This window comes from Mus musculus, chromosome 19 (genome assembly GCF_000001635.26).
Source record: "Mus musculus strain C57BL/6J chromosome 19, GRCm38.p6 C57BL/6J".
Classification (NCBI taxonomy): Eukaryota; Metazoa; Chordata; class Mammalia; order Rodentia; family Muridae; genus Mus; species Mus musculus.
The window spans coordinates 31,075,636-31,098,607 of record NC_000085.6 but is presented as its reverse complement, the minus strand read 5'-3'; the positions used below and the strand labels follow the sequence as shown (position 1 = coordinate 31,098,607).

The 22,972-nt window shown below is 41.2% G+C and overlaps 2 protein-coding genes across 4 annotated transcripts in view; one reads left to right on the top strand and one right to left on the bottom strand.

Annotated features, from left to right (window-relative positions):
- The window catches only part of Prkg1 (protein kinase, cGMP-dependent, type I), a 1,200,782-nt gene that overhangs the window by 666,661 nt on the left and 511,149 nt on the right, over nt 1–22,972 (top strand). The window lies entirely within an intron of this gene.
- On the bottom strand, nt 12,016–15,767 carry Cstf2t (cleavage stimulation factor, 3' pre-RNA subunit 2, tau). Its single transcript, NM_031249.2, has one exon. The coding sequence runs from the start codon at nt 15,540–15,542 to the stop codon at nt 13,644–13,646; it is 1,899 nt and encodes a 632-aa protein (NP_112539.2). The 5' UTR covers nt 15,543–15,767; the 3' UTR covers nt 12,016–13,643.

The following is a 22,972-nucleotide window of genomic DNA, read 5'->3' as shown; positions in this document are numbered from 1 at the left end:
AGAAGACTTGGTGATTGGCTTCTGCTGTGGGTTAATTCTCACTGAATCGTAAGCAACATGACCTTCCAGTTTTACAAATCCTCGTACTGCCTAGAGGATATGTGAAAAATTCTTAGGAAATATCTCTGGCTTTTCAGAAGAGGAATGTCATCTGGCAATACAAAGTCAGCATTTCTGTGGGTAGTTTATCTTAGCAGTAGGACTTGCTGGAGTGAAGGAAAATTAAGATATTATAACATAATTTTTATGAAAGAAATCATCCATCCCATGGAAGCACAACATGGCTATAACAATTTTTCTTGTACAGTGTTTCAGGTGATACTATATAATAAAATATGAGTGTATTATCTCCATAATTTTTATATAGCTTCCCCTCTGCTCAGGAGAAAAAAATGAAAGGGTCATGTACATTGGCTAAATACACTCAAGAGTCTTCCCCAAAACAAGGTTAGCTGTGGCACTTAATGTTGGGTTTTCATCAGAGCCAGTGTTCACATTCTTATCATAAAGAAGACAGGATTTCTGCTCATGCGATTACTTGTCAATATGGCTTCTAGCTGAGGTGTTCTCTCTAGATAGTCCTAAGACTGGGTAGGAACTTTTCCCACCCAGTTTGATTTTCTGTGTTACTGGATAAATTAAAACATCCTCCTATTTCCCATAATAGTAGTCTTTACGACACTTTGGTTTCGATTTTTTTTTTTTTATTTTAGAATCACTTTTAAGCAGTGTTTTGCCAAGGAAACTTTTGGCTACAGGTCCCTGGAGACTTTATTAAAATGTAAATTCTGACTCAGCAGGTCTGGGATGAAAGGCAAGATTGTTTCCCACATGCTCCCAGGTGATACCCATGCTGCTCATTCAAGGACCACTTTAATGAGGGAGAGATTAAAACACACCCCATTTGCTTGAGCTTTTAACCCCGGGGAGAGCAGGAGGGAGGAGGGCCTGAAAGGTGACAAGCTGCTGTCTTTCCTGGGTCATCCCTATGGAGAGGGAGGGCTGCAGATTAACAGTACCAAGCCTAACATTTCCTGAGGGGGTTTTTCCCTTCCTTATCTAAAAAATTCCTGAGAAAACGGAAGGTTTGACATGACTTGTTAAAAATTCAAACTTCCTCTCAGTTGAAATGAGGGACAGATAGATTCAGCCACTTATCCAAATATGTTTAAGGCAGTTTATTGGTTTTCTTTTGTTGAGGTGGGGCCTTACTATGTAACTCTGACTGTCCTAAACCTCTCTGTGCAGACCAAGCTGGCCTCCAACTCACAGATCCATCTGCCCACCCCTGCCTCCAGAGTGTTAGGATTAAAGGCATGTGCTATCTGGCTCTGCTAAAGTATTTAAAAAGGGATCTTGCTCCCAGAAGAATTTAACATTTATTTTTAACCCATTTTTAGAAAATCTTTCTTAAGTGTTCAATAGTTTTCATAGAAATAACCTTTTATGCCAATACTTATGTCAACATGCCTATGTCTTATCGATATTACAGCAATAGCACAAGTAGGATGTGAACTTATAGTAAAACACAAGTGATGTCATATACAGACACATACCTATTTTTAAACATTCAGGGCTGGAGAGATGGTTCAGAGGTTAAGAGCACTGGCTGCTCTTCCAGAGGTCCTGAGTTCAATTCCCAGCAATCACATGGTGGCTCATAACCATCTGTAATGAGATCTGATGCTCTCTTCTGGTGTGTTCTGAAGACAGCAACAGTGTACTCTCTCTCTCTCTCTCTCTCTCTCTCTCTATATATATATATATATATATATATATATATATATATATGTGTGTGTGTGTGTGTGTGTGTGTGTGTGTGTGTACATCTTTTTAAAAATTCAACAGTTTTAACAGAAAGTCATTTATTTTTTGTATCATAGTTTTCAAACACATTCTGTTTACCTAGACGTAGGTCAATGACTATATAACACCACTCTGTGTGTGTGTGTGTGTGTGTGTGTGTGTGTGTATTTATGTTTTTTGAGGCAGGTTCTATGAACTTGCTCTGTAGACTGGGCTGGCCTTGAACTCAGAGATGTGTCTGTTTCTACCTCCCCCAATGTTGAGATTACAGATGTGTATCACCATAGCCCAGCTTCATATCTGCATATTATACTAACAAATAAAATTAATAGACATTTTCGGACAAACACAGATGCTATAACTGTAACACAAGAATAATGAGTACCTTATGAATGGCAGTCATCAAGTTTCATGTATACATAGATCAATCTGCTCTGTAAAGGATTGCAGAGTACAGCTCAATCCTATCAAATATTTAAGTTGTGTTCGGAGAGGGTAACTACACTTGACAATGCAAAAAGAAAGGAAGTGGGCCAGTGACATGGCTCAGTGGGTCAAGGCACTAGCCACTAAGGCTGACTGCCTGAGTTTGATCCCTGCATTTCACATGGTAAAAGACAAACAACTCCCATAGATTGTCCTCTGATTTCCATATGTTTTCACACACACACACACACACACACACACACACACACACATTGTGACAAAAAGCAAAGACATGAAAAAAAACTCAAAGAAATTGAAAAGAAAAAGGCCATTTTAGAGTATGTTTTGTGTAGGATTTCAATAATGTGCAGGAAACACACACACACCCCCACACAGAGATAACTGTAAAAAAATATTTTTTTAAACAGGATATAGGTATTTGGGATTAAAGGTTAAAGGTTCAAAAACTTTGTGAGAACAGTATGTATTAATCAGACAGTCGTTGTGGGGATTTCTTTGGCCAATATAGAACATCTATAATATTAACAATTTTTAGTTTTTGTTGTCATTTTGGTTTGTTTTGGGCTATTTTGTTGGTTGTTTTTACAGGAATAACCTTGATAAACCACTTGCCGAACAAGTTCTCTTATTTTATACAGGTCAAACTAGACACTAATGAATCCAATGGCCCCTAATAGCCATGCATTTCCACAAAAGAACACAGTTTTAAGACCCAAGTATTACAGGGATCGATTGGCAGCCTTATAACTCAAAGAAGAGGTTGAATCTGTCACAAGACTGGAAAAACATATACATTCAAAATAAAGTTTTGAGAAAAATTGAGCTAGTCAAGTGAACCTGTATATAGGTTAGGTTGGCAGACAGGTTACTAATTCAGTAGTTCTTTCCTGAAGATTTTGAAAGAAAACATTTTGGTAATAAACTTAGTAACCATCCTCCACATTTTTCTGTTGCTGAAAACCAGAAGATGGGATGGAGCTCCTCTTCTCTCATCACTGACTTAAAATGAAATCATGTTAGGTATGGGCTTAAAGAAAAGAAGTCAATTCTAATAGGCAATTTATTTTGTTTCTCCTTGCCAATATTTGTAGTCATGCTATTTGCAACTATATTGATCTAACATGGGAGAATGTGTGATACCTAGGCTATAAAGTATTATTTTATGAATGTTAATATATTATGACGCAAAGCCAATAAAGTCCCATCACATTAACTCAAGGTGTGCTATTTTTTAAATTGATTCATATTTCAAGTTCTATTACAGCTAATGCTTCAGACGAAGGGGTTTGAGAACTGAGTTATTGCAAATTAATTTTTTTCTGAGGAAGATTAATTCGAAACCTTCTCATTAATGCCCACAAGAAACTTGTAAGTGGATTCAGAAATTGGGATAAGTCGCTTCACATTAACTGCAGGTAGTAAGATGAGGTAAGACGTGTGTGTGTGTGTGTGTGTGTGTGTGTGAAATGGTTCATATACTTTTATAGATTTTTCATGTAATGAGAGAATTCTGCTTAAAACAGCTAATTAAGTAAGAGAGACACAATGGCTAGGAAGAAACTGTTTTTAATTTCTCTAAGTCTATAGTATTATCCATTCTACTGAGGCAGACCACAAATCATTAACCTAGCAGATTTAGGGCGGGAAAGAAAAATCACTTCTTTGATAATCTGAAGTTCATTCCAAATGCTTATAAATATTATACATACAAATATTATATAACAAAAGTATTTATAATAAAAGGACTTAGTGTATTTTATTCCACCTGCTGAATATTGTACTTACCTTTAGGGCTTAAGTCGAGTCAGTTATAAAGAAATATTTTCCTATGCAGCTGGTAACTACTTGGGTTCCTTTACTATTTACAAAGTATTTGGTGTGATTTTTACTTTTTGATAGTGTGACTGTATTAGTCAGGGTTCTCTAGAGTCACAGAACTTATGGGTCGTCTCTGTATAGTAAAGGAATTTGTTGATGACTTACAGTCTGCAGTCCAACTCCCAACAATGGTCAGCAACAGTTGTGAATGGAAGTCCAAGGATCTAGCAGTTGCTCAGCCCCAGAAGGCAAGCAGGCGAAGGAGAGAGTAAATCTTCCTTCTTCCAATGTCCTCATGTAGGTCTCCAGACAACAAGGAACAGATACCACAATCTACCCCTTGTCAACTTGACACAAATAATATCTCATATGCACATGAAACAATAATAAGGTCATGAATATGCCTAACATGATATAATGCATTTGTAAATTTACAATGGGGCAATGTCCCTTGGGTACATTCTTTTAGTGTACCTTAAATACCAATTGATGTTAAAGAAATTGGAAGAAAAGGCAAATGTATTCATTAGCAAAATAAGACAGAAGCATTCATATTATATAATCCTCGTTTCTGCAACTGGTTAAGTGGCCTTCTTTGGTATTTATAACTACCTTCCTCTACTACCCATTCTGTATTTCCTTCACCTTCAGCCAGCACCTCAGCAGGTCGTGGCTCTTTTCCTGGAGGATTGACCCATACCTTCATTCCTGATGGGTCTGTGTCCTTTGTCATCCTGCTTGGATTAGGCTGTTGTAGTTTCCCATTGACTTTAATCACAGGACATGGTAGTACTAAGACACTCTCAGGGATCTCTTGCACTCCAGACATAATCTTGCTTACCTCCATCCATTGTGGAGAGGTAATCCAACTTCCCCATGGTAATCTGGATCTATCTCCCCTCCTAACACTGTTATTCCTTTCTTACCCTGTTGGTTTAAGGGCATTAGAAGCCCAAAATGACCAGGGGGAAGTCTGAGCTTCCAGTTCAATGGAATGTTTGTTGTGCCTCCTGGTATGAGCCCTCCCCACTCTGGAACCAAAACTTCTAGGCCAGCAGAACCTAGAGTTATGGGGACAGGAAGCAAACATTTTCCTAGAGGGTCACTAGGAGTGATAGTGAGTGGAACTATTCCCCTTTCCACCCCTTGATTCCTGGACTCATGGATCCTGGCTATGGGGGAAACTGTACCATATATTAAACACTGATTCAAAGCATATACTGCCTTCTCAAGAACTCTGCCCCAGCCCTCCATGCTGTTGCTACCTAATCAGTGCTGTCACTGTGTCTTCAAAAGGCCATTAACATCTTTCTATCAGACCAGCTGTTTCAGGATGATGGGGAACATGGTAAGACCAGTGAGTTCCATGATCGTGGGCCCACTGTCCCACATCTCTGGCTGTGAAATGAGTTCCTTGGCCAGAAGCAATACTGTGTGGAATACCGTGAATATTCATATATGACAGAATAAGGCATCTGTCGGTCCATGGATGGTGGTTTTAGCAGAAGCATTACGTGCAGAAAAGGCAAATCCATAACTAGGATAAGTATCTACTCCTGTAAGAACAAAACACTGTCCTTTCCACAGAGGTAGTAGTGGTCCAATGTAGTCAACCTGCCACCAGGTTGCTGGCTGGTCACCTCGAGGAATGGTGCCATATCTGGGGTTCAATGTTGGTTTCTGCTGTTGCCACATCTGGCATTCAGCAGCAGCTGTAGCCAGGTCAGCCTTGGTGAGAAGTCCATGTTGCTGAGCCCAAGCATAACCTCCATTTTAGCCACCGTGGCCACTTTGTTCATGTGCCCATTGAGCAATGACAGGGATGGCTGGGGAAAGAGGCTGACTGTCCACAGAACGGGTCATCTTATCTACTTGATTACTGAACTCCTCCTCGGCTGAAGTCACCTTTTGGTGAGCATTTACATGGGACACAAATATCTTCATATCCTTTGCCCATTTGGAGAGATCTATCCACATACTTATTCTCCAGATGTCTTTCTCACCAATTTTCCAATCGTGATCTTTCCAAGTCCCTGACCATCCAGCCAATCCATTGGCTACAACCCATGAGTCAGTGAATAATCATACATCTGGCCACTTCATCTTCCAAACAAACTGTAATATCATGTGTACTGCCTGAAGTTCTGCCCACTGTGAAGATTTTCCTCCACCCGTATCTTTCAGGGTTGTCCCAGAAAGGGGTTGTAATGCTACAGCTGTCCACTTCTGGGTGGTGCCTGCATAGCGTGCAGAGCCATCAGTAAACCAGGTCCTAGTCTTCTCCTCTTCAGTCAGCCGATCATAGGGAACACCCCATGAGGCTATAGGCATATGCTTGCCAGAAGATGGCATTGTAAATGGGGTAGAAACCATAGGCATTTGAGTAACTTCTTCATGTAACTTGCTTGTGCCTTCAGGACCTGCTTGGGCCTGATCACGTATATACCACTTCCATTTGATAATAACTGCTGCTTTGTATGTCCTACTTTATGACTTGGAGGTTCTGATAGCACCCAGCTCATGATGGCTAGTTCAGATTGCATAGTAACTTGGTGTCCTATTGTCAAATGTTCAGTTTCCACTAAGGCCCAATAGCAGGCCAAGAGCTGTTTTTCAAAGGGGGAATAGTTGTCTGCAGATGATGGTAGAACTTTGCTCCAAAATCCCAAAGGTCTCTTCTGTGATTAACCTACAGGGGCCTGCCAGAGGCTCCAAACAGCATCTCTATCTGCCATGGACACCTCAAGTACCATCGGGTTTGCTGGATCATATGGTCCAAGTGCACAGCAGCCTGGACCTGTTGAAGAGTCTTCTCCTGTTCCAGGCCCCACAAAAAGCTAGCAGCTTTCCAAGTCACTTGGTAAATAGGCTTGAGTAACACACCCAAGTGAGGAATGTGCTGTCTTCAGAATCCAAGTAGACTACTAAACTTGTGCTTCTTTCTTGGTTGTAGGAGGGGCTAGGTGCAATAACTTATCTTTCACCTTAGAAGGAATATGTCTGCATGTCCGACACCACTGTACTCCTAAGAATTTCACTGAGGTAGATGGTCCTTGAATTTTGGTTGGATTTATTTCCCATCCTCTGATATGCATGTGTCCAAAGTAGTTGCTACTTCCTGCTCATTTGATCCAATCAGCATAATGTCATCAATATAGTGCACCAATGTGATATTTTGTGGAAGAGACAAACTATCAAGATCCCTTCTAACTAAGTTATGACACAGGGCAGGAGAGTTAATATATCCTTGAGGCAAAACTTTAAAGGTATACTGCTGGCCTTTGCCAACTGAAAGCAAATTGCTTCTGGTGGTCTTTATGGACAGGTACTGAGAAGAAGGCATTTGCCAGATCAATAGCTGCATACCAGGTGCCAGGAGATGTGTTAATTTGCTCAAGTAACTACATCTGGTACAGCAGCTGCAATTGGAGTTACTACCTGATTTAGTTTTTGATAGTCAACTGTCATTCTCCATGATCCATCTGTCTTCTGCACTGGCCAAGAGTTGAAGGGAAATGTGGGAACCACCACCTCTGCTTCTTTCAAGTCCTTGATAGTGGCAGTAATTTCTGCAATTCCTCCAGGAATGCGATATTGTTTTTGATTCACTGTTTTCTTTGGCAGAGGCAACTCTAAAGGCTTCCATTTAGCCTTTCCAACCATAATAGCCCTCACTCCACAGGTCAGGGAACCAATGTGAGAATTCTGCCAATTTCTGAGTATATCTATCCCAATTATACATTCTGGAACTGGGGAAATGACCACAGGATGTGTTTGGGGACCTACTGGACCTACTGTGAGTCGGTTATCAGTCAAAACTCCATTAATCACCTGACCTCCATAAGCCCTTTCTTTAACTGGAGGGCCACAGTGTTTCTTGGGATCTCCTGGGATCAGTGTCAATTCAGAAGCAGTATCCAATAGACCCCGGAAAGTCTGATTATTTCCTTTCCCCCAGTGTACAGTTACCCTGGTAAAAGGCTGTAGGTCGGGCAGGTGAGATGGCTCAGCAGGTAAGAGCACTGACTGCTTTTCTGAAGGTCCTCAAATCCCAGCAACCACATGGTGGCTCACAACCATCCATAATGAGATCTTATGCCCTCTTCTGGTGTGTCTGAGGTCAGCTACAGTGTACTCACATATAATAACAAATAAATCTTTAAAACAAACAAAAAAGGCTGTAGGTCCCTCTGGGGAAGAACTGGAGAAAGGCTAACAGCAAAACAGGTGTCTTATCAAGACCCTTCCTAAGGGGAACTTGGCCACCCATGCACGTGGTTCTGGGATCTGTAAATTGGCTCAAGTCTGGAAATTGATTCACTGGCTGGGATTGCTTTTTGCCACGATCTAATGTAGTCTTTCTTTCATTTGTTTGAGAATTTTTCTGCTTATACAGATCAAACAGATATGCAGTAGGCTTCCTATCTATTTCATACCTGGAAACACCAGGATTGGTTAGTCAGCACCAAAGGTCCAAAGGAGTCATGCCATTATAAATTTCACCTCTCCTGTTCAGACCATTAAGGGGTATGTCATTATAAACATTGTTTTGTCTACTCTGTTCATTATAATAACTACAATCACCTTGTCTCTGGTGATTCAATGTTGCCACCTGGCCCTCGTTACCTCGGGGCTCAATTAAACCCATTGAATTTAATTCATCTAATTGAGCAGCAGCATCTCCAACGCTAAGGTCTGGAGATGCTTCCATTTAGCACAAGGAAAAGGGCAAGAACAAAACTCTTCAAATGTGCTGGTGCCCCCCTCACCAGTTTGTGTCTTATGGGGCTGGTGAAGGGCATATCTTCTGAACCTTTCCATTGTGGAGGATTAAGTTTTATACAATGTATCCACTCTAGCATTGCAATTTCCCTGAGTCTTAAAATCCCTTCCTCAACTCTAAGCCAAGGGATATCAGGCATCTCCAACTCCTTTTTAGTAGGCCATCTTTTGATAAACACCAGCCAACCATTCAAACAAACTTCTGACTGACACCTTTTTTTTTAACTGTTCAAGCTTCCATATTAAACTTAGAATCTCCACTCAGAGAGCCCATGTCAATAAACTCAGCCTGTTCTAGTTTTATATTCCTTCCACCATTATCCCATGCCCTTAAAATCCATTCCCACACATATTCCCCAGACTTCTGCTTGAATGAATTAGCAAACTCATTAAGCTCCTTAGTAGTGTAGCACACTTCCTCACAGACTACACTTTCTACCTCCCCTCTAGGGGCCTGTTTAGCCTTGAGTCTGGCTATAGGTCTAGAAGAAACTATAGGTGGACCTTGAGAAACATCAGTATTGTCTTGTCTGGCATTTTCTTCAGTGAAAGTCACTATTGGTTTATCAGACTCTGGGGGATTAATTTCCTCAGGTAGGGCAAACCCTTGAGAATCTGAAGATTCAAAATGCTCAGCTTCAACAGGGTCTTCCCACACATCCCCATCCCAAGTTATAGGATCCCATTCTTTGCCAATTAATGCCCTTACTTTAACTGCTGACACCCTCTGAGGCTGAGACTTGAATTTTTCACTGTAATTCAGCCAACCTTATGACGGCTTCAGTTTGATTTTCTGCAACTTGAGCTCTATAGCTGCAGGAGAGAAGATTCTCTTCAAGGACACACTTAGCAACTTTTAGATTGTTTACTTGTGTCTGGAGCCGTTCGATTTTATCACACAACTTCTTTTCCTTCATCGTTTTTTTTCTCGAGAGCAACCAGCCAGTAAAATAATTTTCCGACTTTTTCCCCATCTTGTACACCAAATCACCTAATTCATTAAGATAATCAAGGGCATTAGCTTCTTTAAGCTTGAAATATAATTTCAACCACGGGTCTTCAAAATTCTCTGAGCTCCCAGGAGGGAGAGAATCTAGAGAGGTTTCAATATTTGAAGGTGCTGGTGGATCAACAAGTCAACTCCAGATTTTTAATTCATCCTTATACTTCTGCTCCTCTAGAACCACTCCCAGTACCAACTTCTGTATTAGTCAGGGTTCTCTAGAGTCACAGAATTTATGGGTAATCTCCATATAGTAAAGGAATTTGTTGATGACTTACAGTCTGCAGTCCAACTCCCAACAATGGTCAGCAGCAGCTGTGAATGGAAGTCCAAGGATCTAGCAGTTGCTCAGTCCCACAAGGCAAGCAGTTGAAGAGAGTAAATCTTCCTTCTCTCAATGTCCTTATGTAGGTCTCCAGCAGAAGGTATAGCCCAGATTAAAGCTGTGTGCCACCACGCCTTTAACCCCAGATGACCTTGAACTCAGAGATCTCCCTGTCTTAATCTTCTGGAATTCATAGCTACTATGCCTCAAGATCTCCATGCCAAGATCCAGACCAGAAACTTCTATCTCCCAGCCTCCAGATTAGGGTCACTGGTGAGCCTTCCAATTCTAGATCTAGTTCATTCCAGATATAGACAATTTGACAACCATGAATAGCCACTACAGTGACCTTGTCTCAAAAAGCTTTTCAAACCAGTAAGCATTCAGAATGTATAAATGTACACAACAGATAACAAGATCTTATCATTAGATTTTCTCATTAGATCTAAAGTAAGTATTTAAAAATACTATACATCAATACTATATACCTAAATAGCACTTATTATTGATATTATATCTGTAGCTTTAATATAAATAATTTCCTCAATATAAATCACTTCTTGGCATTTCTGATGACACCCTGATGAGAGTAAAATGTTTCAACTGGAGAAGTCTGTTTAGATTAACTGAAGAGATAAAGCAGGGGCCAAAATTCTTTGTGAGGACTCAGATGTGACTGCTAATTCCGTTTCCCTGTCACAATAGGTGGCTGCTCATAATTGTCCTAAGACCTCATTAGACCTAAGAGAAAAGCCTGACATACCATAGGAAATGAGGTTCTTCAAACTTTCTTAATGTCCCACCACAGTATGGATAACCAAGTTTTGCAAGCTGTGATACACATTCTCAAAAATGTTTTCTACCACTAAAGTTCCAGTCATGTTAACCATCTTACTTAGATTAGATCACCTTTGCCAGATCTACTCAGTGTATGTATACCTTACGTACAGATTTACAAGCTCCAGAAAATGACATCTGTGCATCATCAGTTACAGAGGAAAAGGCTATTGTGAAGACACTTAGTGAAGGTCAGTTATGATATAATCCCCCAAAGCATGCACTGCCTGAGTGTAAGAAACCCTTAAGAAAGTCTGTAATCAGTATTATATCCCATCCCCTTCAGTGATACTGTCAACAAATTCGTGTACCAGATAGTTTGAGTTAGTCTCCTATAAATGAATCAAGGCCCTTTATTTCCTGTATCAATCAACACCAGAATCTCTAAGTACTTAATTAGAAATAAGAAACTATTTTGGCTAATGTGGCCCTGGGTAGCCACAACTCCTTACACAGCCAAGGAAGACCCTGAAGTCCTTATTCTCCCTTTGCAGATTACAGGTGCTCTTTTCTAATTTGTGTCTTAATGCAAAGAACTGTTATATTTTGTTTTGTGATGAATCTAAGTCCTTTGAGGATAAACTTGTTCTTAATGAGATTTTTTTTTTCCCAACCGAAATTGGATGTTTTACCCTTCCTTTTCATCTTTTACTATAGTGTATACTCAAATGAGTAAGGTGCTTCCCAGGTCCCCTGTTTTCTATTACAAGTACAACTTGGGGGCTGTGAGTAAAGTGAACACAATCCTTCCCAGTACAAATGCTCTCAGTGCTTAAGAACCTGGAACACAGTATTCCAAAGGACACAGCATGTCTGACGTGGGAGGTATCACAATGGACTGGCAGTGTCTTTGTAGTATTCCAGCTGTTGAACTACATAAAGAATAATTAAAGGTATTTTCACCAGTTTCCTTAGTTTCACCTTTTTCTACGTACGTATTCATGTATCTCTTAAAAAGTTCCTGGTGTATTAAATAAAATGAAACATACAAAATACCTTAATTATACAACCTTTTTATTTAATTTTCATTAAACAATGCAGAGATTTTCTTATAACAAAGACTATAAGAAGTTTTGGGCTAGCAACCGCAATTTCGAAAGCAAGCAATTGGAATTAGCCAGAACTAGCACAAAAGTACAAAACACAAACCAACTTCAGCAAAGGAGAAGCAGAGGAAACCACAGAGAGTTTAACACTAGCACAAAAAACTAAGTCGATGGAAAATAGCCTAGGAATGAAAACTCTGTACACTGAAAATGCTCAAACTTTCCAAGGACAAAGTAGACCCTTGGGTCAGCTCTCTCCCTAAGGCTACTCTTCCCTCTGTAGCTGGGTAGTTAGTTTCCTACAGAGGACTATCACTTGGTCAAGTGGGAACTTGTGCTTGTTTCTGCTCATTAACTAGATATGACATGGTGTCTAGGTGCCACACACTTAATGTCAAAAAATAGTATGGTAGCTCTAAAGGAAATGTATTAAATTCCACACTCCTTATTTTAAAACACATCTGATAGGAATGTATGTTATGACCAAATGGCTCTTGAGAGTTCTAAGAAATAAAATACTAAGTTGAGCAGAGCTGTCAGATCACTTGGGCCTCAGTTCTAGTTAAGCTGATGGCAGGAAAGTACTTTGTGAAAGTTATCAAACTGTAAGACACGTCAAAATTCGAAGACTAAGATTTTTTAACTTCTGATTCCTGCTGACCAAATGGATTCCATCTGCGTATGGATAGTGGTTTATCAAGAACCTGGGTGGGAGCTTTACTGAAAAACCCTCCATTACTCAAGAAAGTCCGACCCCATGTCTAACTGCTATTTTCAGATGACATGAAAAAACTACTTACAACCAGACTTGGTGCTTAAGAATTTTTTTAGAGAAATGTATTAGGAAATCACTTGAGTCTCCTCAGAGGCGGCTTTATATAATTCAGCTGACACTACAACTATTCTGCAAAATCACCAGGTGGGACCAGGCAAGAATATTAGTTGTCTCAAAAAAGTCAGGTAAATGAAAATTACCTTTTTACAGATAACAATGCTTAAAAAAAAAAAAACAAAAACAAAAAAAACCCTACATCTACACCACAGACTGTTAGCTCCAATATTTCAAAATAATTCCAAAATAACTAAACATTAATCTTATTACTCTACAGTATTTTGGTTTACCAAAAAGTGTATCTTAAGATGCTGACATTCAGTTAATATACAACCAAAAACCTTTAAACCATCTTAGTATATCAATACTGTAACAAGTCACTTTCAATTTTTATGTAGTTCCCAGCTTACTCGGGATTTTTAAAGACGCAGTTAACAAAGTGCAGACATGTTATTCCTCCTGCATCTTCCTCATAGCCTTACTTGGTGGATGATGTAGTTATTTTCAGGGTACGTGGTAGAGTAACAGTGACAAAGTGAACAGGCCCACTCCTTCCACTCCATAACCTCCATCAAAAAGCTAAAAGGGAAGCAGAAAGTGACAGGACTAGAAGAAAGATTAAGATCTAGGGAGAAGGAAACCTTAAATGGTTAAAGTGTGCGAACACAGAAGACAGCTTTTTGCACCACTTCATGCCACAGAATAAACTCTGAAGGAGTAACTAAGTGCTTCTTAGTTGAAAACCATTCAAGAAGCCCCAGTGGATTTCTGGATTTGTTCCTTTAAAATCAAAATGCTCTGCCTTTGTTCGGGAGGCAGCATGGCAATCTGATCCGCAGTCAGCTGGAGAACCTGCATGATCAAAGCTGCTTTTTCTTGATCTTGTGGAGTTACCTGGCTTTGCCCAGGGCTAAAACTGCTAGGCTGGCCTCCACCTTGCTTACTGGCTCCTTGCATGCCAGCTCCCTGCATCCCTCCTTGCATGCTAGCTCCCTGCATCCCTGCTTGCATGCCAGCTCCCTGCATCCCTCCTCCTTGCATGCCTGCTCCTTGCATCCCTCCTCCTTGCATACCTGCTCCCTGCATCCCTCCTCCTTGTATACCTGCCCCCTGCATGGTACCTCCAGGATTTCCCACTCCTGCAATATTTGGAACCTGTCTAGGTCCCTGAGGGCCACCTGCCCCCATATTAATAGGGCCAGGACCCTGGATTCCACCAGTCATCGGACCTCTGGAACTAGGGCCAGGGCCCCTCATCTCTAGTCCTCTTGCATCCATGCCTCTGGTTTCCATCGCGCAGGTCTCCATCCTTCTCTCCATTCCTCGTGGCTCCAAGACCTCAGTTTCCATGGGCCGAGTCTCCATCCCTCGAGATTCTCTACCTCCTCTACCATCCATAGGTAGACCTCTCTGATCTATCATGGGACCTCTGGGCTCTCCAATTAGCATTCTGGGATCTGCTGCCAATGGTCCTCCTCTCATATCATGTGAGGCAGGGCCACGGTTGTCATGACCATGATGCATTGGAGGACCCTGATGGGGTGGTCCCATATAGCCCCTGGGCTCTACTTCTCCAGTCACTGAGAGCAAAGTCCCTCCACGTGGGTCATTTGGAGCATCTCCCAGTAGTCCTCGAGGAGGTATGCCACCAGAAGGCATGGGTCCACGAGGCATCGGAGGTCTAGGATCTGATATCTGCATCTGTCCTCGCTCCAGGGGCACTGGACCAACCACTGGCATGCCAACTTGTGGCTGCATTGCTCCTCCTGGAGTTAAGGAACCAGGTCCAGGTCCAGGAACTGCAGCTGGTATTGGCCCCGGAGCTGGAATTCCTCCCTGGATAGAGGTCTGCATCAGAGGTGGAATGTCCTTCACAGGTCTTCTTGGCAGATGCTGAGGCTGAGGGGCAGGAGGATTCTGTTGGTTCAACATGACGTTAGGTCCCGGGCAGAGGCCAGGGGCAGGGCCGGGGCCAGGGCCGCCAGGCCCACTAGGCCCAGGCCCACCAGGGCCAGGCCCAGAGACCGGCTGAGATTTGCCTGGGATCAGTGGTGTGACATGTATCTTACGATGCAAAATTTTCAGTGCAATCTCTGGATCCATGATTCTCATCACCACTTGTGCCTGCAGCAAAGCATACGCCAACTGTGGGTTCTGAAGTAGCATGTTTCGAGCTTCCTGGTGACTGTTCTGGACACACAACTTCATCTGCTTCATGAGCTCAAACATCTGCTCTGGGGGCAAGCTGGCGACTGCTCTAGTAATCGATTCTGGAGCATCTTCTGGGTCGATAGGGTCCCCATAGGGGGAGTCAATGATGGGGGCCGCCGGGCCTAAGCTCTTTAACTCCTCCTTGTTCTTTTCGCTGGCGGCATTGTCCACCCGAAGCGCTCTCCCACTAAACTCTCGCCCATTGAGGTTTCGCATGGCACTGAGCGCAGTCTCCTGGTCTTGGTACTCGCAGAAGCCATAACCCTTGGGCTTCCCAGTCTCTCTATCGTAGACGAGACGGAAACTGACAACTGAACCAACCTCTGAGAAAATGTCCTTTAACTGCTCCTCCGTCGCCTCATACGGAATGTTCCCCACGAACACCGAACGCAGCGATCGATCCATGGCTGGGTCTCTGACCGCCAAACTCGACATGATTGCTGCCGAGAGGACAGCGGAGATTGAATTCGTCTAAGGGTCGTCCTCTGGCGAACCACACTTCCGCTCTGTAACGGAAGCAGATAGCAAGCTCCGGACAGAAACCTTTCTGTTAGGAATCTGTAGTTCCGTTAGGCCGCAGACACTGCTTCCTGAGACCGGACTAATTTATCTAACGCCTTCCGCCCCGGGCCGTGAGCTCGGTTGTCCGCGCCTACTTACTGACAACAGGATTCCGTTCCATGGTCCTATTGGTCGAGTTTTCCCGGCGTCCCGCCCCCGCTTCCTGCGGGCACAGGATGCACTACGACTGACCTCATTAAAAATGGCCGATCGGGCTTCCATGGGGTAACCGGCAGCGTCTGTGTTTCCACACACTCGGGGCTGTTTTCATTGCGTTCCACCGGCGGGAAACCGCAAGCCGGAAGCTGATTTAAGGCTTAATGTGTTTTCACAGCTTTCGTTTAGTGTAGGATAATAGAAATATTTAAAATTATATCCAATATTATGAGGTAAAAATATTGTTATTTATCCCTTAAAATAGCTTAACAACATTAAACATAATTATCGCAAAGATAAAATAGCGCTTCTGTCAGCCGCAGCCCCGCCCCCAAGCTATGGCTTGTTCAAACTGTTACCAAGTCCAGGGTCTTCCCTGGTATCTTCTGTGTGCGCAGGTTGTTGTGTGATCATTTCTCTCTCCCCTTACAAATTTTAATTGACATCAATGCTAAAGTGGAATTAACTAAAAAGTATGACTGCAGAGTCTGGATTAATCGACTAAACTTTTATTGTACACATATAAGTAGTTGTGATTTTATTTATTATTTAGAGACAAGGTCTCTATGTAGTCCTATCCTGGAGCGCAGGCTGACCTCCAGCTCCCAGAATCCTCCGCTGGGCTTAAAGGTGTGCACCACCACCGCCCACTTCTCTTGCCAGTTTTGTACTTTAAATACTGCCATTTTATTTTAAATGACCAAACATAATTTTCACTGTTTTAACTTGGAAAAAAATTCAAAAAATATCATGGTTTATATTTTGTTTTGTTCTTGGTTTTGTTTTTGTTTTTTGAGACAGAGTTTGTCTGTGTAGCCCTGGCTGCCCTAGAACTTAGTCTGTAGATGAGGCTGGCGTTGAACTCAAGAGATCCACCTACCTCTGCCTTCCAAGTGCTGGGCTTAAAGGAGTGGGCCACTACACCCAGATATGTGTTATGTTAATGTAGATGGTATATTTTTACATTCAGTTGTCAATTAATTCAATAAATTAAGTTATCAGGTATACTAAAACAAATTTTGTTATTTTAATACAGGGCCCTTCTACAGCCCAGGTTGGCCTGAAAAATTCACTGTGTATGTAGTTTAAGCTGTCTTCAAATTTGCAATCCTCCTGCTTCTCCCAGTGTATGCTGGGATTAGAGGCAAGCACCACAAGCCTTATCTTTACCTGATGGTCAAAGAAAACACAGTAACCAACAAACAAAGCAACACGTGGGGCCTATGAGATACTTAAAGGTTTTAAAACATTAAATAAAACATTCACCATAAATTAGGCATGGCGGCTCATCTTTAATCCTAGCACTTGGGATACTTCCAGGACATCCCGGAGCTCTTTATGTCTAGTTCCAAGCTGGTGATGGCACACTGAGAGACACTCAACACTTTAACACTTGTGTCTGTTAAATACTATCAGCTTAGTCCCTTGTAGAAATGGTGTTTAAGCCGGGCGGTGGTGGCGCACGCCTTTAATCCCAGCACTCGGGAGGCAGAGGCAGGCGGGTTTCTGAGTTCAAGGCCAGCCTGGTCTACAGAGTGAGTTCCAGGACAGCCAGGGCTACACAGAGAAACCCTGTCTCAAAAAACAAAACAAAACAAAACAAACAAACAAACAAAAAAACCCAAAAGACAAAAAAAAAAAAAAGGAAGGAAGGAAAGAAAGAAGAAAGAAAGAAAGAAAGAAGGAAGAGAAGAAAGAAAGAAAAGAAATGGTGTTTAATATTTACTCTGAATTACTTTGAGCATCTATCAGTCAAATTAAAAACTAACTGCCAGGCTGGTAAGATGGCTCAGTAGGTAAGGAGCACCCGACTGCTCTTCTGAAGGTCCAGAGTTCAAATCCCAGCAACCACATGGTGGCTCACAACCATCCATAATGAGATCTGACTCCATCTTCTGGAGTGTCTGAAGACAGCTACACTTACATATAATAAATAAATAAATCTTAAAAAAAAAAACTAACTGCCTTGACTAAAAATGTACGTGTTTTCAACAAACAAGACTAACCAACAAAACCACCCAAATCTCTGACATATTTGGCAAATGTGGTATTTACAGCAGGGGTGGTCACACAAGTCTGGAAAGCCTAAGACAGGCTCAGGCTCATTTTGAGCTCAAGGATAGCATGGACTATATACTGAGTTGTAGGCAAACCCGGGATATATGTAAAACCTCCCCTCTCCTTTTAGCTATTTTCAGAGATGAAATTCTACACAAAATTGTAAATACTGTAGTCTTTGTGAGTCTGTAAAGTATATTAAAACACTAAATAAAATAAAATTCACCATAAACTGGGTATGGTGGATCACACCTTTAATCTGAGTATTTGAGACACTTCCAGGACAGCTTGGTTTACATATCTAGTTTCAAGCTCGTTGTAGATACTCTGTGAGGCCCTCAAAACATAAATAAATAAGATACACTTTAAAAGAGTTCACTATAGATAAAGCATATCAAATCTAGACATATTCTTAAGATATTTTGAAAAGTTTTACCCTTCTGAGAATTAACTTGAGGACCTCAAGTCTACTACTAAATTATAATCCCCAGGGACATTTTTTATTTGTCTTGGTCTCTTAAGGAATAAGCGAAACACTCCACAAAGTTTTTTTCTAGTCCCTCCCCCTTCCTGTAGCTTAAAAATAATTCAATTTTCCCTTGGATTCAAGTAGTTCGTCATCCGGACCTTTCTGTTGATAGTAAATCTTTTGCCTCTTAGTAGAATTGTGACTTTGCATCTATAAAATCACTCAAGGAAATATGTAGGTCTTTTTATCCCTTGACCATCTGCCTCACATTTCTTATTCCATAAATATCTTTCCAAACACCGACAGTTCAGCAGTGTGAAAACCAATTTGTTAGAACAAATTCTCTGCATGAGTTTTGTGTACTGTTTTATCAGACTCACAAGTAAAAAATATCACCTCAAAAACGAAAGTTTTCCATGCCTCTCATATAAGAAACACAGATTCTGTTTGCTGAAGCCTAAAGGTAATTTAATGAAGTTCGTAATTGGAGAACTATCCCACTTCAAGGGGAGAATCATACAATCAATATGTAGATGATAGGTTAATATGTATAGATGAGGTGTTTTTTTGCTTGTTTATTTGGGTTTCTTTTGTTTTTGTTGTTTTGTTTTGTTCACCTGTGTAGCCTCAGTCCCTGAAGCTTAATCTGTGGAGTTCCGATTATTTCACTATTTGAATGATTTAAAATTTCTTTAGAGTTTGAGTATTAACAAACCATTTAACCTAGAAAGAAACCAGAGACATTAAATGGCACAGTCCCAATTGTAACTGCCTGCTGCCAGGATGCCTATTGTCTTATTCTTAGATCGATGATAATTCCTCCAGGAGACAATTTTTAAGGATGCGGTGAAGTATCTAGAAATGGAATAAAGTAATCCAGAAAGATCTATATTTCTAAAGAAGGCTTCCTGGTAGAAATGGTACTGCGGGATGGCTCACAATCTATTGCAGACAAATGGAACAGAAGCGATTCAGACAGCAGCTGCACTTGGCCAAGATTTGACATTGGGACTTGGTGGGTTTTTTTTTATGACCTAGAAGCAAGCTAAGATGCATGGCTATCATGTGATGGAACTTAGTATAACAGCTCTGACAATGAAATTCATGAAAAGAGTTGTGATAGTAAAGTCAGTAGGCTTCTTTTTGCCTCTTGATAGCAGAGGCTCATAAAAGCCAATCATATTGAGTTAGCTTCCAGCTGAGCTTTTCAATCCTTTTCACCTGTGTGTGGCATCTGGTCTTCCTACCTTTAACATCCTCTAAATGGAGCTTCGTTTTTGCTACTCATCCCTCATCACTTTGTGTACTTTTCTCTGGCTGACCAGTGCACTTCACTTTTCGTTGTATGCAATCGGTGTTTTTCTTACCCCCTGGCTTCTGCCCATCTTGCCCTTGTATTCATTCACTCCTCCTTTTCCCAGCTCTTATATTCATTTCATCACATTTAAGTTCTCGTTCTTCAATGCTCACCTCAATGTCTTTCCTACTGAAAGCAACAGTATGTGTTTGGTGGCCATGTATTAGAAGTATCTTTGAGTTAGGCAGTCATAGCATCCTGCTTTATAGCTAATTGGAATTGGGCATAGAGATGTTAATGAGTTTGTCTAACTAGCACAGGCAACTACTTTACATGTGCCACTTGAATCAAGAACTCACGTTTGAAAATGACCATTCTATTCAATGAATGTCCCATATATACAGAGTAAGAGGCAAAGCTGCAGCTTGAAACCAGGTCTCCTGAAATTAAGCTTCCTATTGCTCAATTAGCCTAGCAGTCATGGGTCACTGAGGACTGGACACAGCCTCCATTGGCCTTTTTCCTGATTAGCTCTGAGTGTTACTAATTGCAGTTTTGACATGACAATCAGTGCTATGGCAACAGATGGGCTGTACGTATAAAAACTGAAGCAGCTGAGAAGGATGTTTTCGTTTCTTCAATTGACAGGGCCAATATAAAACCTCATTTCTATGAAAGAGCCAAGATTCCTCAGATCCCAAGCTAACCTTTTCTGAGGCATATTTCCCCCAAATTTGTAATACACTGAGTATGAAAAGAACATAGAGGGAAGTAAATAGTAAATTCTACTTACTTATGATTCACTCTTGTTGGCAAGAAAAATATGTAAATTTGAGACTCTGAAAGTATACCACGGCCTGACTACAAGTTAAATGGAGCCAAATGTTGTATAGTCGATTACCAGTCTATTGACAGGCTAAGAACATGAGGTACAAGGACAATCAAGACCCTGGACCAGAATCAGCTGCTAACTTATTGACATCATCTGTAATCGTGTCTAGGTCTTCAGTCTCTGCCAAGCAAACAATGTTTGCAGGGAGTAGGATGGAGGGGCTTAGGCTTCAGACTTTAATCTTAGACTTAGGTTGACAAGAAATCATAGACCTTGGATGAATTAATTCTCGTTACTTCTGCTTTGGCATCTTTCAAATGAGAATGCCATTACCCATGTTGGATTGTTGTATAGAAGACATAACCTGTATTTTATCATTTCTCAGACTGTATTATTAATCTGCATTTGTATATAATGGTAGGATGCAAAGCACAATTTTAAGTGGAAAGAGGTACAAACCTTATTTACTCTAACATTACTTAGAGATGTACATTGTTCTTGTCACTGAAAGGACTAGATTTGATGGGCCAATGATCTGTTGTTACTTTGTATTATTTTAAACTTATATAGAGATAACTCTAAGACAGGTAACATTGTTCAAATATGCACATTTGTAGCTTTGTAGTTGAGTGTGGATTGTTTCCAGGCTCAATCCCATAAGACACTTCAGTAAGAGCTACACTAATCATAATAGTACTTTTTTCCAGTACTACCATATTGGGTCCCATTACAGATGGTTGTAAGCCATCATGTGGTTGCTGGGAATTGAACTCAGGACCCTTGGAAAAGCAGTCAGTGCTCTTAACCACTGAGTCATCTCTCCAGCCCCATGAAGTTCTTTTAGTGAACCATGAGATGTTCTCTTCAAATATTTGGTTAGCTATCACCGTCATTTTTATTAAATGGGCTTGTGTGAACTTTTACGATGGATGGAATGCAAAGACTCAGCTAACACTGCCTTGGTCCAGCACCTATTTGAGTGCAGGGCCATGTTCAAGCTGTCATTAAGATGATTCCTTTTGAAAAGGCACTGCCAGACAAGCCCAGATATTCAACCATAGGAAGGTGGAACTAATTGGACAAGAAGCAGAACTCCACCACTCTTGCTTCGAGCTGTCACCTGAGGGAACACAGAGAAAGCAAGTAGCCTCTTAAGTGTGGAAAAATCTGAGCCTCGCAATTGGAGCTGAATAAAGATAACTTACTTAAGAGGAACAATTCATGGATCTTTTTAACTTTTATTCTTTTCTGTGAGCAGAATAGTTAAATACCCAACTTCAAAGAAATATCAGTTAGTTTCATAACTTTGGGTCGTATTTCACTTCTGAGGCACTGGGAGCTTAAGAATGAACCTACAGTGAACCTTGCTTATGGGAGAGTGGTCTTTCTGAAGAAGTCAGTTGGGGATCAGGTTTAAAACATCACCAACAGAACAGCAATGTGGCAGGGCATATTTGGACTCCTTATCACAGTTGAATGCTCCCCAGAAAACATTACTTCAGGAGTGCCAGTTTAAATTTGTCATATTACACTAGACTCCTGAGAGTTAGAAATTTTGTTAAAATGTAAGATGTAGTATATATGAAAATGCCATAGCTAGTGCTCTGTGGTGAAGGTCCAGAGACCAACTGCAGCTACAGAGAGGAGCGACATTGGGGGTTATTTTAATACTCTCCTGTGACCTGTCATAACGCAGAGACCAGTCTGGTAGGGTTGCTGTGATAAAATACCACAAACTGGTTGGCTCAAAGAAGAGAAATGTTTTCTTGCATAATATCAAAAGGGCAGCAGCCCTTGCTTTCTCCTTCGGCTACCCTCCCACTGTGTGGTCACCTGGCCTGGCTTCTGCTTAGACAGAGCCCTAGAGCATCTGTCTTCTCAGGAGAATATTTGGCAGATTAGATTGGCTCTTGGTGCTTATGGGCTCATTGAATCCCACATATTGCTAGGCCCTGACATGAGATATAGTCACAGGAGACATAGTCACAGGATCTTCAAGTGTGCAGCTGTGGGCGTTCACAAATAAGGACATAGCAGCCAATGATGTTGCTATCTCCAAGAAAAGAAGGAACTGGGTTTTTTTTTGTTTGTTTGTTTGTTTGTTTTTGTTTTTTTTTTTCAGGATTTCATGATACTCTGTTCCATTCCCCTCTCCCTATCTGTGGGTGCAAGTACGTGTGCAAGTGTGTGCACATGCACATGTGTGTGTATTAATATGTGTGTGTTTATGTTTGTATATGTAAATATGCATATTGTGTAAATATGTATGTAGGTGTGTATATATTGCCCTCCTTCACACTTTTTTTTTTTTTTTTTTTTTTTGCACATTTGCAGTGGCTCTTTTGTGCTGAAGATCTAGCCCTCTCCACTTTCTCTCCTTTGTTAATTGCTGTTTCAGTTCTCTGGGGATATTTCCTAGTGGCAAACCAGGTTTACCCATTAGTTCAGTACAGCAAAGCAGGGTTGGGTTCTGGGGTGAAGTGGAACTCGGA